At 51.6% G+C, this 18510-nt stretch overlaps 1 protein-coding gene across 2 annotated transcripts in view; it reads left to right on the top strand.

The window, feature by feature from the left end:
* The window catches only part of CRISPLD2 (cysteine rich secretory protein LCCL domain containing 2), a 64418-nt gene extending 47330 nt beyond the window's left edge, over positions 1 to 17088 (top strand). For both annotated transcript variants that reach the window (XM_041771681.1, XM_041771682.1), the window contains 2 exons: positions 3569 to 3702; positions 14558 to 17088. In XM_041771681.1, coding sequence (XP_041627615.1) covers positions 3569 to 3702; positions 14558 to 14612 — 189 coding nt within the window. In that variant the 3' untranslated portion in view covers positions 14613 to 17088. The remainder of the gene's footprint in view (positions 1 to 3568; positions 3703 to 14557) is intronic.
* The last annotated feature ends 1422 nt before the right edge of the window (positions 17089 to 18510 follow it).

The raw sequence follows: 18510 nt of genomic DNA, 5'->3' as shown, positions 1-18510 counted from the left end.
CACAGAAAACTTTCTGTGCCACTGGTGTCCAGAATTCCTCTGGGGACCGGAGGCAAAGGACAGTCACAGAGGGCGCAAAACCAGAGCACCCCACCTTCCGGCAGCGTTTAGTTCAGAGGATGCGCCTCCCCAGGAAGGGCCTGCGCGAGGTGGGATCGGGGCCCTCCTGGCACTGCCGTGGAAGTGGCCGCTCGGTCGGTGGAATGAGCTGCAGCTGAGAGGCGGGAGGACTGCCAGTTCGGCCCACGCACGGGGACAACCTGCACGTCTGCATGCACGCAGCGTTAGAGCGCCCGAGAGGCCCTGCCTCCTGATCCTCGGGTGCCTCACAGCCTTTGCAGAACTGGAAACTTAATGGATCGTTTTTTCTGAGATGATCCTTAAGAAGGCTTCCTCGTACAGACAAGGCAACTGACTGTCCCCGCTTCCCTGGGCCTGAGGGGGCGCCCACATTCGGCGCTAGCATCAGGGTCCTGCCCACCCTACGGACTCCCAGAGCGCTGCCTGCACCCCTGGGGCCTCCCAGAGCCCGCTTTGCTAAGGAACCTGCCCTCGTCCGTTTATTTATCAGAGAAGCAAAGATGTGTCAGGACAGGATCGGCCGTGGCCTTTGGTTCCTCACTTCGTCACAGGGGTGAGCACTCCCACGTCGTTGGTGCGAATGCTCGCTTGGGCTCTCGGGCTCTGCCCTTTCCACAGCCCTCGGCATCCCCGGGAACAGGCCGGGCGGCCTCTGCTGCTGAGAGCCTTATTCTTCGTATGCAAAACCAGTGGCTTCTCGGGCAGGACCTGGTTCTGAAGGAGGGGGCAGGAGCCCACAGCCTGGACGGGGGTCCCTAAGAGGGACTGCCCGGGCTCCCAACAGGCTGCAGGTTCAGAGCAGCCACACGTGAGATTTCAAATCTGGATTTTCAAAGAGCCCACTTGAATCCGTTCACTCGCGTCTGGTGTTAGGAACCTGCTCATGGGCTGCTTGTCCCATTCAAAGGGCGGTTTAGGGTACGAACTCCATTCTACATTCTGTGTCTGCACTTGGCCACTTCTGATGCCCCGTGTAAGTAGAATCACACAGGGTTCTTCTGCACCAGCCTACTCTCTTCAAGAAGGAGGTGCCGGCTGGGCTAACCAGTGGTTGGAACCTGAGTCACCCCCCAGGGGATTCCTGGGTCCCAGGCACTGCGCAGACAGGTGGTCTTGAGAGACAGCCAAGCCCAGACCCACCCTCCTGCCGAGTGACCATCATCTGGTGGTGTTTGCACACTGGGGGCACAGCTAGCAGTGGCCTCACCTCCACTCCCTGCGTGGCACATGTATGGCACAAAGCATCCTCCCCCATCTACCCTCAACACACACGGAGTCTGCGGGTAAAGCCACCAGTCATGGCCACGGCCATGGCCACAGGTCACTCGGTCATGAATGAAGGCAGGGACTAGAGTCAGTCCTCCTGCCCTGTAGACATCGGCCTGACTTTCTGTCTTCAAGTTGGCAGGTTGCTGAGCTGGACTGAGCAGCTTGCTCCATCAGCCTGGGTGAACACGTTATCAGATGTCACTGGGCCACCCTCCTGGTGACTCTGTTTTCTGAATATTTGGAAGTCATCAAACTTTAAGGGACCTCATCCGTGGAACATGTTTGTAATAAGACAGTGATTAGAAGCTGTGTTGGTGTCTTAGGGCTGCTGGAATAAATGTCCACAGACTTAGGAACCTCACACTACCTCCTTACTGTCCCACAGTCTGGAGGTCAGAAACCCAACACAGGCCTCCCCGAGCTCAGGTCAAGCTGTCGGCAGAGCTCTGTTCCTTCTGGAGCTTCCAGGAGAACCGGTGTTTTCCTGTCTTCCCCACTTTCCAGAGGCCGCCCACAGCCCCTGCTCGTGGCACCCCCTCCATCGGCAAAGCCAGCGGTGTGGTATGCAGTTTCTCTGACTCTGCTCCCTGTACCCCCCTCCTGGAAGGACCCTTGTGATGACTCCTCACAAACTCCTCGCTTGACTCAGTCACCTCTGTGGCGCCCTTTGGCCACCTGAGCTCACACGGTCCCAGGCTCGGAGACGGGGATGTGGACACCGTTGGAGGCCAGTACTCTGCTGACCACAGAAACATAGACTTTGCTCAACCGGAATCTCTGCTAAGCCACATTCTGCATGACCCTGGCCAAGTTCTTGAATCTTACAAACCCCATGCTTTCCGGCCTATAAAATGGGAATAGCGGTACTCACCCATCCCATTGGAAGATGAAATGAGATCACAAGGCAGAGGCAGTCAGCCCAGGGCCTGGCACTGAAGAGGCTCGGAGTTAGGCATTAGGTCTACTGGGAAGGAGGCTGGTGGCCCCACAGATGGATCGGCTCAGCCCCTGTATGCAGCCCTGGCTACTCGTGAGAACCACCTGACCAGTGTGTAATTAAAATGCTGAAGCTCAGGCTTCCCCCACAGCAGCAGAATCCAGTGGGGTGGGGAATGGGGGGCCGGGCGCTGTCACTGAGTGAAGATGCGGCAGGTGGCTCTGGGTTGCAGTGAAGACTCATGCCCACTGCCAAGGCCAGGGCTGGATTTTACTCCAGGCTGGATGACAGGATCATGGAAGTGGCAGGAGAATGTACTTATGTGGTTCTTCACCTTGAGTGTGTCTCACATCACTTGGCCCTAGTCGGGGGCAATTCTGATTTAGCACGTCAGAGGGACCAAGGACCAGCCACCCCACCCCTGAATGAATCTCCCCAGTTTGAGAAATCTTGATTAATTAGTCCCAGACATTTCATCCTGAGGATCATTTTTCTCCTGGATAAGTAAAGACCCTAAATGAAAGTTTAACTCAAGGATGGGTTTATTATCCAGAAATTCAACTACTCCATAATCTTGGAAAACAGCACATCCTGCCTCTACTTCAAAGCCAGTGGCTCCCTTGGCCCCTAGAATGAGCCTAAAATCCCTTGTGGTCCTCACAGCCCCACATGATGGGCTCTGTTCACCTCTCCCTCCTGTCTTGCCACACTCCACCTGACTTTCTGTATTCCAGCCACCCTGGCTGTCTTTCTGTTCCTGGGACATGACAAGTTCACTCTTACCCCAGGACCTTTGCACAGCCTGTTCCTAGGCTGCGGCCAATTCTTTTTTGTCATCCAGATATAAGCTCAAAAGTCACACCAAGAGTGGTCTTCCCTGATTAACTGTTTAAGAGAGTGCCTCCACCCAGTCATTTTATCTCATGAGCTGGTTTTTTCTTCACAGAGTTGCTTGTTTGCTTGTCAGGCTCCCTCAACTGCATGAAGGCAGAGTCTTTATTTTGTTCCCTGCTGGGTTTCCCTGCATCTAGCACAGTGCCTGGCACATAGTAGGTACTCAGGAAATACTTGCTGAATGAAGGAATGAGTGCATGAATGAATGGTGCCAGGTTTCTCTGGAGAGACCCCTGAGAAATCAAGGTGGTGATGGGTATTTCCTAGGGGTAACTTGATCAATGCCCCTTCCCCAACCAGGCCACCAAGTACTGGTTGGCAGTGGCAGGGTCTTGCCTGAGAGCACAACATCCTTGACGTTGATCATAGCTCTTCTCGCGCTTTTAGAGTTCAAGCATCTGCAAGACGGCCGTGCATGCAGGAGTCATCAGGAACGAGAGCGGGGGCTACGTGGACGTGATGCCTGTGGATAAAAAGAAGACTTACGTGGGCTCACTCAGGAATGGAATCCAGTCTGAAAGGTAGGGCTGCGTTCTCTGGCTCTTGACACCCAAGGCCTGCCACGGGTGCCCCCTGGGGCCCCTGGGAGGAAAGCCAATGACCTTGACCTTGAGAGTAAAACTCAGGTAGGCTTGCACTCATTCTCACCAGAATACCCAAGACGAGCCTGTTCTTTTCTTTTCTGTTTTAAAGATAAGAATGCTTTTCTATGACAATATGTCTTTGTAGACAATTTAGAAGCATCCAATAAGCCCAGAGAAAAACAATCATCCATAGCTGGGGGAGTTGCTGTGAGATTTTTGGTGTGTCTCCCTCTGGCCCTTTCTCTGTGCGTGTTTGAGTGTGAAACAAATAGGATCAAATTATGTTGACACGATGGTTCTCATTTGCAACATGGTAGTATAGGTACATTCATCACAGGAGTAAGGGCAGAGGGTCTGAGTCCAACAGACCAGGCTCTGCTTCTCACCAGCTTGGTGACCACGAGCCAGCCATTGATTTCCTTGCACCTCACTGTTCTCTCCTGTGATATGGGGTCAACAGTGGTCTTGGCCTCACAGAGTCACTGGAAGATTAATCCAGTGGCTGTTTGGTACCTGAGAGCAACAGGCCCTTGGTAGAGGAGAGTTTATTACTCTGTATTTTCACAGAACAGATTCTCTAGGCTGCTCCTAAAACCCACACCCCGTGTCACTGCTGGTGACCCCACGCCATTGCATCCAGTGAGCGTACCACACCTCACTTCCTGGTTGGGCAGTTCAGCACTCCTCCACCCTGGGGCAGGCGGGGGGCAATTGTCACCATGATGACCATCCTCACAAAGGACTGTCTGAAACTGTCATGCTTGTTTCCTGAAATCCTTGGAAGTGACATTCTCAGATCAAAGACCAAGAAACGTCTAAGGCTTTGGGTATGACTTTCCAGAATGTTCTTCAGAAGGGGTCCCAGTACCACTTCAGGCTGCCAATCCATTTTCTGGCACATGCTGTTCAGCCTCACATGTGTCCCTGTTGTCCATGGAAGCATGTCACAGGCCTTGCAGCCCAGGAATCCAGACTCCACGCCCAGGGTCTCCTCTTGAGACCCCCTATGACCTCACATGAGGCACCAGCCTTTCCTGAGCTTCAGTTCCTGTATCCGTGAAATGGGACTTATGACTCATCTTCCCTGAGGGCAGATCCCCATTGGGAGTATATTTGTTCGTAGGGCTGCTGGGGCGAGGTACCCAGACAACAGGGGGCTTATACCGTAGACACTCATTTCCTCGAGGTGCTGGAGGCTGGAAGTCCCAGATCAAGGCGTAGGCTAGGGATAGGGTAGGGGGGACTTCCTCCTGAGGCCTCCCTCCTGGGTGTGGAGATGGCCACCTTCTCCCTATATCCTGACATGGTCCTCTCTCTGTGTGCATCTGTGTCCTGCTCTCCTCTTCTAAGGACACCAATCAGATTGGATCAGAGTTCACCCTTGTGACCTCATTTTAAACTTCATTATCCCTTGAAAGATGCACTCCAAATAGGGGCACATTCTGAGGCACTGGAGGTTGGGACTTAGCCATAGGAATGGGCCAAGGGGGGACACAGTTGAGCCCGTAGAAGAATGGAATGGTGAGATTTTATATTTGAGGGGCCTTCTTTCAAAAAAGAGCGTAAAATCAAGAACACAAAATGTGCCAGGCCCCTGGAAGCGTAGGCTCCCGTGGCCCCCCATCCCCCCGGGCTGCCTGGGAGCCTCAGGACGGCGCTGTCACAAAGACGCCGCAGAGTGACGTGCAGATCCCCCGCCCCAGGGGCCCACACAGGAACTCTGCCCTGGGCCCCGACGCTGCAGCCAACAACTTCTGTGTCTTCTCCTGCAGCATGGGCAACTTTGGGAAAAGCTTAATGAAAGGAAATTCCATTGATTTAATGGGAGGGAAATGAGGCAGCTGATGAGGTGGAATTTCCCGGCCAGGCTGGAAAGAAGTCCCAGGACCCCCCTCCTCTGAGCTCTCTATACCCCTGAAGAGGAACCGGTCATGCCGAGCAGCTTGGCCGGCGGCCTCTGTACTCGCTGCCTGGCTCCTCCCTGAGGACATCGCAGTGGCTCCCTGAGGGCTGCCACATGGCTCAGTGTGCAGCCCCCCCGAGGTGGGTGTCTGGGGAGAGCTGGGGACTGAGATGGGTCCCCAAAGTGGCTTCTTTCCCACTGTCACTCCCACCCCTCCAGACCCCAGTCGTTCTTTCTCTCTTCCCGAGGGACCCGCCCAAATTGCCACTATCATTATAAATATCTTCCAGGCACGCTTTCCCAGGCCCAGAGGGGGCTGATGCCCACTGCACTGTTCAGAGGTTCTAGTGAGTTTCTGCAGCATCTCCAGAGTTGAGATCCTGCTTCCCTTCCTCCTTGGATGCTCTCTTGTGCCTCAGTTTACCCACCTATAAAGGGGAAGGTGATAGCACCTACCCCCCGGGGTAGTGGTAAGGCAGTGGATCTCAAACCCAACCCCACAGACCAGCAGAATCCAAATCAGCTGGGAGCTTGCTAGAAAAACAGATTCTGTGGTGCTCCCCAGACCTGCTGAGTCACAGGCTCCAAGAGTAGGCTCTGGTGGACTCAGGAGGATGATATGAAGGTGGTTAAGTCCCTGGAACTTACAGGCACTGTGTGGGATTCTGATATTTTGCAATTAAGACTCATTTTTTCATTACATATTCATGGGGTTCCAGGACCAGTGCTGGGGTCCACAAGCAGCTAGATGACAGAGTCCATCCTGCAGACACAAAAGGGAAGGACTAGGCCGGGAGGGCGTGCGGGGTCTGATGACATTTAGACATTTGCTCCACTGCTCGCCAGCTGGGTGTCCTCGGGCACGATGAATCCAGTAGCCCTTATTGTTATGTTATACCTTATAAGGTCTGCTGCACACCTCAAGGTGCTGTGGTTCTTACACACAGGGCCAAGCGACTTGTGCATGAGAAACAGTCTGTATGGATTGTCTTTCAGGACGAGGGGGAAAGCACCTTGCAGGAACCCCCTCTTTTATCCTTGTATCTGTCCTACCAATGTGCACCCACTATCAGGGATCATATACTTGGCAAGCCCACACGATGTCCCAGGCACTGGGATCCAGCAGGGAAAATGTAGCCTACCCTCTGCCCATATGGGGTGTGTCATCCAGTGGGGGTACAGATGATGAGACAAATAAGCCCTGCAGCTGTGGGGTCCCAGGCATCACTGTTAGGGAGGGAGGTGCAGGCAGCTGAGCATGTCAAGCAGGGCCCCACCTCACTATCTGGAGGCTCCTCCTTGGTGACATGGCTCCAGCCATGCGCTACCCACCCCTTGTTCAGATGGGATCTTGGCAGCCCTCTGCACAGAGACCAGAACTGAGAAATCTCCCCGGAGCCTGTTCCCATTAGGGACTGTGGGAACGAAGCCTGGGGCTGGTGGGGCCTTTCTCTCCAACCTCTGCCGGTATCCTAGAGTAGGTCACAGTCGGTCCCAAGGGAGTTGTGGATGCTGGACACTCTGGGACCCATTCGCAGCAAACTTCATTCCAAATTTAGGGAATCCTTCAATCACACAAACAAGAGCCTCCTGAATAGAATTCTCAGCACATGGGCCAAAAGCTGCTACAAAGCAGCTTTGGTTTAGCAGTGGTCTTTTTCTAGAAGAGGATTTCCTGAGAGTTTTGAAAAATGAGTGTGCAGAACTGGGACACTGTGAGAGGACTGGAATCTTCTATCTCACACACATGCCTGCAAAGGATAGCAGAGGAAAGGAAAGGTGTCAGGAAGAGCTTTTGACATTGGGACTGGTGTTTCCCTGTGTATTCTCGTAAAGAAGCTGGACATCTGGATGAATATTGGTTTAGGAATTTGTCCTAGACCAGGACTAATTTTTTTTTAACTGATTTCACAAGGATATTGGGAAATAGACCAATGATGACAGATAGCATTCTTGGTCACTTTGTTTTAGCAAATACAAGCCATATACAGAGGTCGATGGTATCTATGTGGATGGACTTCCATCCAAAAGTGGACTATTCAGGTAGCATTTGTGGGGCAGCCTCTGTGCCAGGCACTGTCCTCCTGGGATACATCCAGGACACACTTGAGCCACATAGTTTCTAGTGGACACAGTAAAAAAAGAAACAGAAGGGAAATTTTAGGATTTATTTGATTTAATCCAGTGTACCAAAAGTGTCATCATTTTAACATGTATTAATAGGAAATTATTGATAAATATTTTTTTAATAAATAAGACCTTGGAGATTTAGTGTGTATGGCACACATGCAGCACATGTTTGGGTGAGCCCCATTTCAAGTGCTCAGAAGCCAGTGTGACTGTCGGGACTCGTAGGGTTGGGTGTCTGAAAACCACTTAATGCATACAGAAACTCTGAGAAATAGAGACTTAATGGTTGTTGTTTCCAGATATCATGTGCTCTGCACCCTCCCTCAAGCCAGCTGGACCAAGGCTGGGTGTCAGGTTCCCTCTGCTGTGCAAAGGGGTGGGTTTCCCCCTTCCCGTCCTCTAGGATCTATACATGCTGTAGCTCATCTCATTCCCCCAGCAGCCCCAGGAGGTGGGGGACCCCAGTTATCCCCACTTTATCAATAAGGAGAGGGAAGCACAGAGAGGTTAAGTGACTTGTTCAAAGTCACCCAGCCGACAAGCCACAGAGCCGAGACTTGAACCCAGGCTGCCTGCCCCAGCACCCATGCCCTTCACCAGCACACATGACTCCCACCATAGATAGGTCCCTGAGCCTGGGGACAGGCCCTGCCCAGGAGTGGCCACTGAGCCTACAGAGCTAGGGTACACTTGTTTCTATCTTTAAAAGTATTTATTAGAAAAGAAATACAAACTTACTATTTAAATACTAAGTCTAGGGAGAAAATAAGAGTCGCCCACAGCTGCCCTGTTAACCTCTGTTAATTGGTCATTTATAGCTTTCTAGGCCTTTCCCCCCCGGTGCACATACAACACGCATAAAAATCAAAACGGAGATCATGTTACACTGTTCTAGACTCTTACCCCTAAAGAATACTTTTATATTTCATGAAATAGGGGAAGGGTTTTGATGGGGTTTGGGCTTCTGTGGGGTAGTGCGTTCATCCCTGTGTGTGTACCCGCCACGTGCCAGGCACACTGTCCTCTCCTCGAGGGGAGCACAGGGTTTAAACCACATAGGAAGGACGATGTTTGCCTCTCAGCGTCCTGGAGCTCCTGCTGGATGCCCGCACTGACCGCGGGCTTGACGGGAACGAGCTCCCACCCTCTTCCCACTGCCCCTAAGGAGTGGATGCTTCCACGAACAGATGTGGGAGCGGGCTCAGAAATGGACTAACCAAAGTCCTGCAGTAAGCTCTGAAGCCGCATCTGTCTGATTCTCGTATTCTCTGAAAGATCAGTAAATGGATGAGACTTTGGGAGAATAGGGTTCGAATCCTCAAAACAAACAAAATACATACACAACATACCAATGTATACACACACATGCATATGTACATATTACATGCACATGTGTACATAGAAATGATATTTCTTTAAAGATTTTTATGTATTTATTCATGAGAAACACAGAGAGACAGACACAGGCAGAGGGAGAAGCAGGCTCCCTGTGGGGTCACGTCCTGAGCCCCCCGGCGTCCCTAGAAATGATATTTCTTAATCATAAAAAAGAAATCACACACTTAAAAAGCCAGAAGGGCAGTCCTGTGTTCCTTTCCTACTGCCCTTTTGACGCTGGGTTCCGTGACTCTGTGGAGCGAGCTGTCAACTGGTGGGTAAGCCCGCGGTCCCTCCCAGGACAGGCCGCCCCGCGCCCGGAATTGCCTGCTGTGCTGTCATGCAGCTTGTGTCATGTGGCGCCACATGCCCACTGGTCCCTCCCTGAGTGATCCTCGCCTGCAGCCCTAGGATGCAGTGGGATGTTTGCAGCTCCTCTCGGGCCTGCAGCCTCCCCCTCCCACTGGGACCTGGCTGGGCTGATGTCGTCCTCAGATGTGGCGCGCCACAGCCCGACTGCCCAGCATAATGGTTGGGGGCCTCGAGACACCGGGGTCCCCATCCTGGCTGCGCCCAGAACCAGTATTCGATTTGGGACAAATTGCATCATCTCTCAGAACCTCAGTTCCTTTTCTGTAAGCGGCAAGAACCTTAGAGGTCTTGTGGGGTGGCCGAGAGGGACACACGGGGTGAGATTATGCAATGACCTAGGTGGCATCCGGCGGGCAGTACAGGTGGCCAGAGCTGCTGGCCCCCAGAGGTGTGTTCCCACCAAGGGGCAGGGTAAGCGATCAGCACAAGGCTGCAAACCCCTCACCAGGGCTGAGTTGTGACCCCCGGAGACTGCAGACCCTGGACATTTCCTAGAGCTCCCTTGTCACAGCTCGGCCCAAACAGATGAGCGCTCTGTGTGCCCCGAGTCAGCTAGAGCCCCACCCCCAACACCGCAGGCTTCCTGGCCACACTGGTGGTGCTCCCCAGCTCTGCAAGGGACTTCTGTGTGGCCTTTCTCTTCCTCCCTCCCTTCCCCCCTCCTTTCCTTCCTTCCTTTTTTATTTTTAAAATGAGCGAAACCTCAAGAAATCATTTTAATTTTAAAATGATTCTGAGAAATTAATTTTAAGGGATTAAAAACCTTAATTTTAAGAAACGTCAAAATAATTTTAAGAGATGGCTACCACTGAACATCCCACACCCAGAAATGACCAGTGCAAACATGCTGGTGTGTTTCCTTCCAAATTTTTTTCTGCTCACAAACACCTTATTGCTTGTTTTTGTTTTAACCTAGAGGGGTCAGACTCCCTGTATTGTTAGGTTAACTGTCTTTTTTCAATCAGCAGCAGCTTGTGAATGTTCTCCCAAGCCACGTCCCAGGTAGCCACGCCATCGTGTCAGTGGCTGCACACTATTCCCTTGTGTGGACAGACCACTGCTTGACAGACATCCACGCTGTTTCCTTTCTCTTTTCTGTGATAAACAACACGGCAGAGAACATCTTTGCACAAGCCCGTGTACTTTCCCAACAGTGTCTTAAGATAACTTCCTTTTGGCAGATTAGTCACCAGAACTCCTCTCTCTCTCTCTCTCTCTCTCTCTCTCTGTCAGCAGGGCAGCACTTCTTGCTCTGGGTTAGGCCTGCCCCCAGTGGCTTCCATGGTGGCAAGAATGAAAGCTGCTCCCCTTACCACCCAAGGTCACAGCTGATGCAGCCCTTGCCTGTCCCTCCAGCCTCTCATTGCATTGTTCCTCCTCACTACCCTTCACACACTGGCCTCTCCATTCCAGGGACACACTGAGACCAGGGGCCTTTGCACCTGTTGTCACCTGACTCTGAAACCGCCCCCCCCCACCCCTGCAGCTGCCATGTATTCCTGTGACAGGGGCCCCCTTGTCATTCAGCTGCTGCCTCCTCACCATGCTCGGTCCCATACCCCGCATCCCTCACCTCTGCCCTGCTCTGATCCCATCTCCCAGGGCCTGTCACTGTCTGAGATGATCTCTTACAGGTAATTTGCTGTTATCTCCCACCCCCAGTCTCAGGTCCATGAAAGCAGGAACCTCCCTAGTCCTGCTAACCCCATGTCCCCAACCCCGTGCCTGGCACCTGGTGCTCAGCTGCACACCGGCTGAATGGCAAATTGCTGAGTTCAGAAATTTATTCAGAACTCACTGAGGGGTTTTTTTGATACATTTTATGAAAATGGTTTAAACCCTTTACTAAAATCGTTCAATACCTTTTATGAAAATTGCCCGGAAATGCTGTGCCAATTGACACTCCCTCCTCCTACATATGGGAGTTACAACTAATCCAAGGAGAGAATCGGGATAGGAGGGTGAGGTTTAGGTCTAGGGGGCAGGGAGGCCAGTTTACATTGAATCAATCACACCCACTCTTCCTCAAATACACAGCCGCTGACTTAGCAGGACTGGGGCTCGGTCAGTGTTTGAGGCACAAACAAATGGGGACCCACCTGGAAGGCTTTCCTGAGTGGCCCAGACCTGCAGGAATTCTTTGCCTGAGACAGTGGATGAGCCTGACACTTGTCACATTGACACCCTCGGCGGCGTCAGCACTCTGGTCTGATGTGATACATCAGGTCCCAGTCAGCAGGGCCTGCTCTTGCCTCCGAGGTGGATGGCTTGCTCACTGGGGATGCTTGGTAGATCCAGGCAAGACGTCTAGGTACCTCGGGGCACTTGTCTGGACAACAGCCTGAATGGCCCTCTTGTCCCTGGGTTGTTTAGGGCCCTGTGTCGGGGGAGAAACCACGGCCTCATCTATAGATTTTTACAGAAGTAAGTCAGAGGCACAGACCTTGGTATTTTTACCAGCGTGGCTTGCCCACCATGAGGGATAACTGAGAGCCTTGAGGCTCCGGGTGGTTCTCCCAGACTGTTCATTTGGGCAGAAAATCCGGGGAAATCTTGCAACCCAAAGTCCCGAGGGGGGCCCTGGAACCTGAGCTTTCCAGAAACCAGCAGGGCAGCTGGGGTAACCCCAGCCCCAGCTCGGCCACCCTCTCTGTCCACAGTCTGGTGGGGAGCTGCTGGCAGGGAGGCCGGAGTTCTGCTCTGTCTGGACTCCTGGCTCTCCCTCACAGCCCCATCTCGCCAAATGTTCCCATCTGATATGTGTTTCAAAAGTTCAGTCCCAGGGTAGCCAAGAGCTCGGAGCTGCCATGAGGGAGGGAGAAGATCCCCAGGAATCACCGGATCCCCTGCTTCCTGAGGACTGCTGTCCTTACCAAGCAGTCTGAGAGGGCGATGGCCATCTGTCTGGTCTGGTGGTTTCCAGTCTGGGTCCCTTTCAGCTGGAGGGGAGACTCTGCTGGAAATCAGGCTTCAGTCCTGGCTGGGCTGTTAATCTTATGTTCAGATTCATTCATAATGAGCAAAATGCAAGTTAAAACTCTGTTTGGATGCCATGCCCTACTTTTGAATGGCTGAGCACCAAAAGCTGGATGCCACGCTGTGCTGGCGAGCTCATGGGCTGGACCGGCTGCCTCAAGTGTTGATAGGACTTGTCCATTGGTGGAGCCATCACAGAGGGCAGTTTAGCAAGCTGTCCAGGTTGGTCCTGGGATGCCCAATTCCCCTCCTCGGAGCTTATCTGCAGGTGCTCTCAGACTTGTGTAGAAAGTCCCAGGGACAAGCTAGCACTCCTTGGCGTTGTTTGCAAGAGCAAAATATTATGAGCTACTAAATCTCCATTAATAGGGATCTGGTTGGCTGTCATTGGAATCCTTTAATATAATAGAATATTGTGCCGCTGAATATAAAGCACGGGGGCCTCTTTGTGAACAGCAGCCCACCACAAGCTGTGTGACACACAAGGGCCAACAAGAATGTGGAACCCCTGCAAGCCCCTCGCGTGCTCCTGGCAGGGAGGCAAAATGGGGCAGCTGCCTCGGGAAATAGTTTGGCAGCTTTTTAAAAAGGCAAACATACATTTAACGTATGGACTCAGCAGTGCCACTCCTCGATCTGTATTCAAAAGAAAAATGTGTCCGTACAAGCACATGTCCACACACATTCACAGCAGCATTTCTCATAGTAGCCGGAAGTGGAAAGAATCTACATACCCATCAACTGGGGAATGGATAAAGAAAATGTGGCCTATCCCTGTGATGGAATATTATTCAGTCACAAAAGGGAGTCAAGTACAGATCACGCTACCACATTGAGGGATGAGCCTCACACACCTCCTGCCGGGCGAAAAGGAGCCAGGTGCACACGGCCGGGTATGGCATGATTCCGTTTACGTGAGATGTCCACATCTGTACGGACAGGAGTTGCCGGGGTCTGTGGGAGGGGAACTGATTAAAACTGGACGCAGACGATCTTTTGGGGGTGATTATGATGATCCAAAAGTGGTCGTGGTTGCACAACCCTATAAAATCACTAAAAAAAAAAAATCACTGGATTGTATATACTTAGGGTGAATTTCATGGCATGTTATACCCCAGTAGAGCTGGGTTTTGCTTTGTTCTAATTAATTTATTTATATTAATTAACATAATTTATAATAATTAACACAAATAAATATAATTATAAATTATAATTTATAATAATTAACATAAATAATTTATATTAATTAACACGCTGGTGGAGGAGGGACAGAGAGAGAAAAAAAAAATCTCAAGCAGACTGCCTGCTGAGCATGGAGCCCCGAGACGGCCCTGAGATCATGACCGCTCAACCAACGGAACCACCCAGGCGCCCCATCAGTAGACCTGGGAGGTTTTTTTGTTTTTGTTTTTGTTTTTTAAAAAAATCTTTTGCTAGCTAAAGGATTTAACTGCTGCCCTGAGAGTGGCTGTTACTAGCTGTGTGACCTTGGGGAAGTCCTTGCTTTCTACTGTTTCTGTTTTCTCACCTGCCAAACAAGGCCACTAAGGGCACCCGCCCCCCGAGGAAGGTGAAAGGGCGGGAAGAGAGCGCTTCGCAGCGTCGAGCCGAGGGGGCCGCTCTGTTTTAGTAGCGGTGCAGTGCGGTCGTCGCTGTCACGGTGCCGTCCTGCCAGCCCGCCACATGGCCACCGGAGGAGCTCGCAGGTGGCAGCCCACACCAGGCGGAAGGCTCGTAGGCCTCGGAGGGGCGCTCAGTTCAGACAGATCGGGGCTGGGGGTCCCAGAGTTCAAGACCAGAGCTCCCCGCCCTGCCTGACCCAGATTCAGACCCAGGCCCCGGGAGGAGAATGGGATCTGCCAGCTGTTCCTGGGCGCACGCAGCAGCTGTGTTTGCAGCAGCTGCGGGGAGGTGGCCCTCGGCCACAGTTCCCCACCTGGGGCACGGGGGCGCCCGGCTCTCCCTTCCCCGAGCTAGTCTCTGTAGGAGGCCCTCCAGATCCTTCAGTAATACGCCCTCTGCCTTCTTTTTCAGCCTGAGGACCCCTCGAGACGGAAAGGCCTTCCGGATCTTTGCCGTCAGGCAGTGAATTTCCAGCGCCTGGGAGAAGGGGGCGTGCGTCTTCAAGAGGGCTTCAGGGTTTTGCTTTTTATTATTATTTTGTCATTTGGGAGGGGGGTGGGCTGGGGATATAGAGAGGCAGGAAACTTCCTTTGAATGGCGTTCAGTGTCACACCCTTTGTGCCTTTGTCTCAAACCACACGGAGAAGCAGCGTCCTTGGGGGCCTGGCTGGACAGCTGGTGACTGGTCCTGCTGAGGCCCGGGGGTCCCCATCGGCGCGCCCGCTCTGCACAGATGGTCACCAAGGTGCTCCTCCCCAGTGCTCCTCCGTGGGTGGGAGAGGGTTCCAGGCCCCCGGAGCTGGCAGATGTGGAGCTCATGCAGGGAGGCACGCAGGGGCGGGAGGAGGCATAATGAACACCCGAAGGGCGAGTTTCAAGAATGGAATAGAAGGTGGCTATTTAAAAACTTTGAAAACACAATCTGTCCCTACCAGTGGAATAAAATGGGGTTAATGTTTGCTGGTCAGACAAATGGGCTGGAACCAGGGGGCTGGGGAGGTGAGGCCGGGGCCCTGCCCTGGCACCTGTCCCTGCCGGCACCCCGCCTCCCGCAGGCTGGATCTGTAGACAGCAGTGCTGGTTTATTTAGAGTTCCACGGTAACGCCGAGATTTACCATGTCTTTGTCCTTCCCTTTGTCCACGTGGCCCGTCTATTTGCTTCCGTGACCTTTGGTCTCATTGAGGACAAATGAACCAGGATCCTTTCTTTGCCCCCCACCCGTGTGGCTCCTGGCCCAGCCCAGACTGGTTTGTGCATCACGTTCCCCACCAGGGTCTTCGCTTTGCAAGTGGTTCTGTTGGCAGCCCACTTTTTTTTTTTTTTTAAACTTAGTATCAGTTGGTTCCACTGAGGTGTCTAAGAACAGCCAAAGGAGGGCTGTTTTGTTGCTGCTTTTAAAAAGTGACAATTAAATATGCAGATTCCCCGATCCATCTGATGACCTAGTTTTTAGCAGTGGGAGGAATGGATTCCTTGGTACATTCCTCGCCCAGGTTAGCAGCTCTGGTAAGAGGAACAGTTTGTGGTTATGAAACCATCCTGCGGTGTAATAGCAAGAGACGGTAACACTCTAGAAAGATTTCTCTTCCTGTTTTTGTGGAACAGCCCTTGCCAAATGCTCCTCGGGCTCTGAGGAGTGCGGTGCTCTCTGGCTTCCACTTTACAAAAGTTCTTCATAAGCCCAGACCAAAACCCACAGTGAAATAAAATACCTTTTTGTAAATAGCATTGCTTTGCAGAAGGTAAAATTCCACCCTCCACCAGCAGGCTGGCCAATCTATCACTTCTGTGAACGCCAGTTTTAAATTTTAAGTTCATTCTTCATCAAAATATTGCAAAGGCAAAGGAACTAGCAGGCAGTTTTTTTAAAAAAAAAAAAAAAAACAAACGAAGCAAAACTAAGATGATCTGGACAAGGAAGTCTACCAGGGGGAGTAAGCTGGTGTGTTGTTGAGAGCACCCCTACTTCGTGCACATGCTGGAGGTAAACAGCTTCCCTCCTCCACCTTTGGGGAGGTGCTATAAGCAGTGCAACTCGTAGCCCAACAGAGCTGAAACTAGCAGAGCTGTTTTTCCTTCGTGCACTGTGGGCTCTTAGTAATTTGTAGGTTTTGACAATTTGACCCCAAATGTCAGAGCATAAGAATTTGGTTGGCCTGACAGTTATGTGTCTAGTTATAGCCAAAGATCTGAGTACTGGGAAACTTCTGGATTCTAGGTGTTGTGCTGCTGGACTCTCCATCAGACTTTGCTCTGCCACCAACCTTCTGTGGCCTGTGGCTTTGTTGAGACTACAGGGTTGGGTTTTTAGAATTTGAGACAGTCCAGGGGCTCTTCCCATGGGTTTGCCATGGAAGCATCCTACCCAAGGGAGAATCTGAAACATCTGGTGCTGGTGGACCCCATCCACTATTTTAAAGTTGATTTCCCCGACTGGCAAATGCCTCGGTAACCGGCCGGCCCAATGGGATATGGGATGGGCAATCCTCACCCAGAACCGGAACTTGCTCTCCTTTCTGTACTCACAAACATTTTGAAACTGGAACCGTTTGTCTTCCGAGAATGGAAACAAGGCAGCAAAGTCTAAGCCCCTATAATCAGAGGCCACCTCTCACTTTGCGTGTTAACGAGACCCACCGTGCCATTGGCACGGAACCCACAGAAAGATGACAAATCAGGCCAACAGTGTTGCTGGGTCTCCTGCCTCCAAAATAAAAAGTTCTCATTTCCTTCAGATTTTTGCCCTATCATGTTCTGAGTTTTTATATTGTCTGTAGGCTCACTCAGCCCGCAGCTTACATGTGTGCTTTTTTCTATGAAAAATGATGTATTTTACTACTTCCTATGTACAAAAGTTTATTGTAAATTTTGTGTGTGTGTGCTTTGCATGAACGGGGGCCACGTTGCTGTTGTTTCAATAAAACTGGTTTGATTTCTAAAGTGTTTCTGTGACGTATCTCTTCTGGACAAATTTGAACAGTTTGTGAAATGTTTAAAAACCTCCTCGAAGGCTCTTGGCTCTTGTCAACACCACTTCTACTAAGTGTGTCGCATGTAGGCAGGGAGATGCTGAAGGCTGCAGTATTTTCTGGAGCCTCAGGGAAACCTCCACCTGATAAGTGGGAAGAAACGAAGCGATGTCACAGAAAGTGTGCAAACTTCGTGTAGATGGGGTGGGGTGGGGGGGCTCATCAAAAATGCAGATTCTGAGGGCACCTGGGTGGCTCTGTCAGCTGAGTGTCTGACTTTTGATTTCGGCTCAGGTCATGATCTCAGGGTTGTGAGATCGAGCCTTGCATCAGGCTCTGTGCTGGGCATGGAGTCTGCTTGAGATTCTCTCTCTCCCTCTCCCTCTGCCCCTCCCCCACTCACACACTATCTTTCTCCTAAAAAAAAAAAAAAAAAGACAAAAAGAATACAGATTCTGGTCCTGCAGCTCTAGGCTGGGGCCTGAGGAGTTCTCATGAACTCCTAGTGACCAGCATGCTGCTGGTCCCCGAGAGCATACTGTAGGTGCCAGCTAGAGGCTGCTCCAGGGTCCCGAACAAAGCACCATAGACTTGGTGGTTTACACAACACAGATTTATTATCTCCCAGTTTAGGAGGCTGAAATCCAAGATCAAGGTGGCAGCAGGGTCGGTTTCTCCCAAGGTATCTGTCCTTGCTTGCTCAGGGCCACCTTCTCCCTGAGTCCTGTGCCCTGTTTGTTTGTTTTTTTAAAGATTTATTTACTTATTTATTATTTATGATAGACACAGAGAGAGAGAGAGAGAGAGAGGCAGAGACACAGGAGGAGGGAGAAGCAGGCTCCATGCCGAGAGCCCGATGAGGGACTTGATCCCGGGACTCCAGGATGGCGCCCTGGGCCAAAGGCAGGTGCCAAACCACTGAGCCACCCAGGGATTCCCCCCCTGTGCTCTGTTTGTACGTCCCTAGTCCTACTGGATCAAGGGCCTCACCTGTATGACCCCATTTAACCTTAATTAACTAACCCCTTAGAGGTCTCGTCTCCAAATACAGTCATATTGGGAGTCAGGGCTTCGACATATGAACTTGGGGAGGAGGGAGCATCAGCCCCTTTTGGTGATTGGTGTCATGTGTCCTTGTGTGTCCCAATCCGCCATAGTCATGGGAGGGTTTCGGGGGCTCGGCTGATCTTTCATTTCACTGTCAATGCTTTTGCTTTTGTGTTCTCAGTCCCCTGATATGTTCTTTCCACTGATGGTGGGGATAGCTTTCCTCTGTAAAATGTTGATTTAAAAATAATATATGAGCACTTGTGCGGCTGGATTGCAAAAATCATGGACATTGGATAATAACTAATGTCCGGCAAACACTGGTTTATGACAAGAGCATGGCCAA

The sequence above is a fragment of the Vulpes lagopus genome, chromosome 10 (genome assembly GCF_018345385.1).
Source record: "Vulpes lagopus strain Blue_001 chromosome 10, ASM1834538v1, whole genome shotgun sequence".
In the NCBI taxonomy this organism is placed as follows: Eukaryota; Metazoa; Chordata; class Mammalia; order Carnivora; family Canidae; genus Vulpes; species Vulpes lagopus.
The sequence above is the reverse complement of the archived record's forward strand: the minus strand, read 5'-3'. Positions and strand labels throughout refer to the sequence as shown.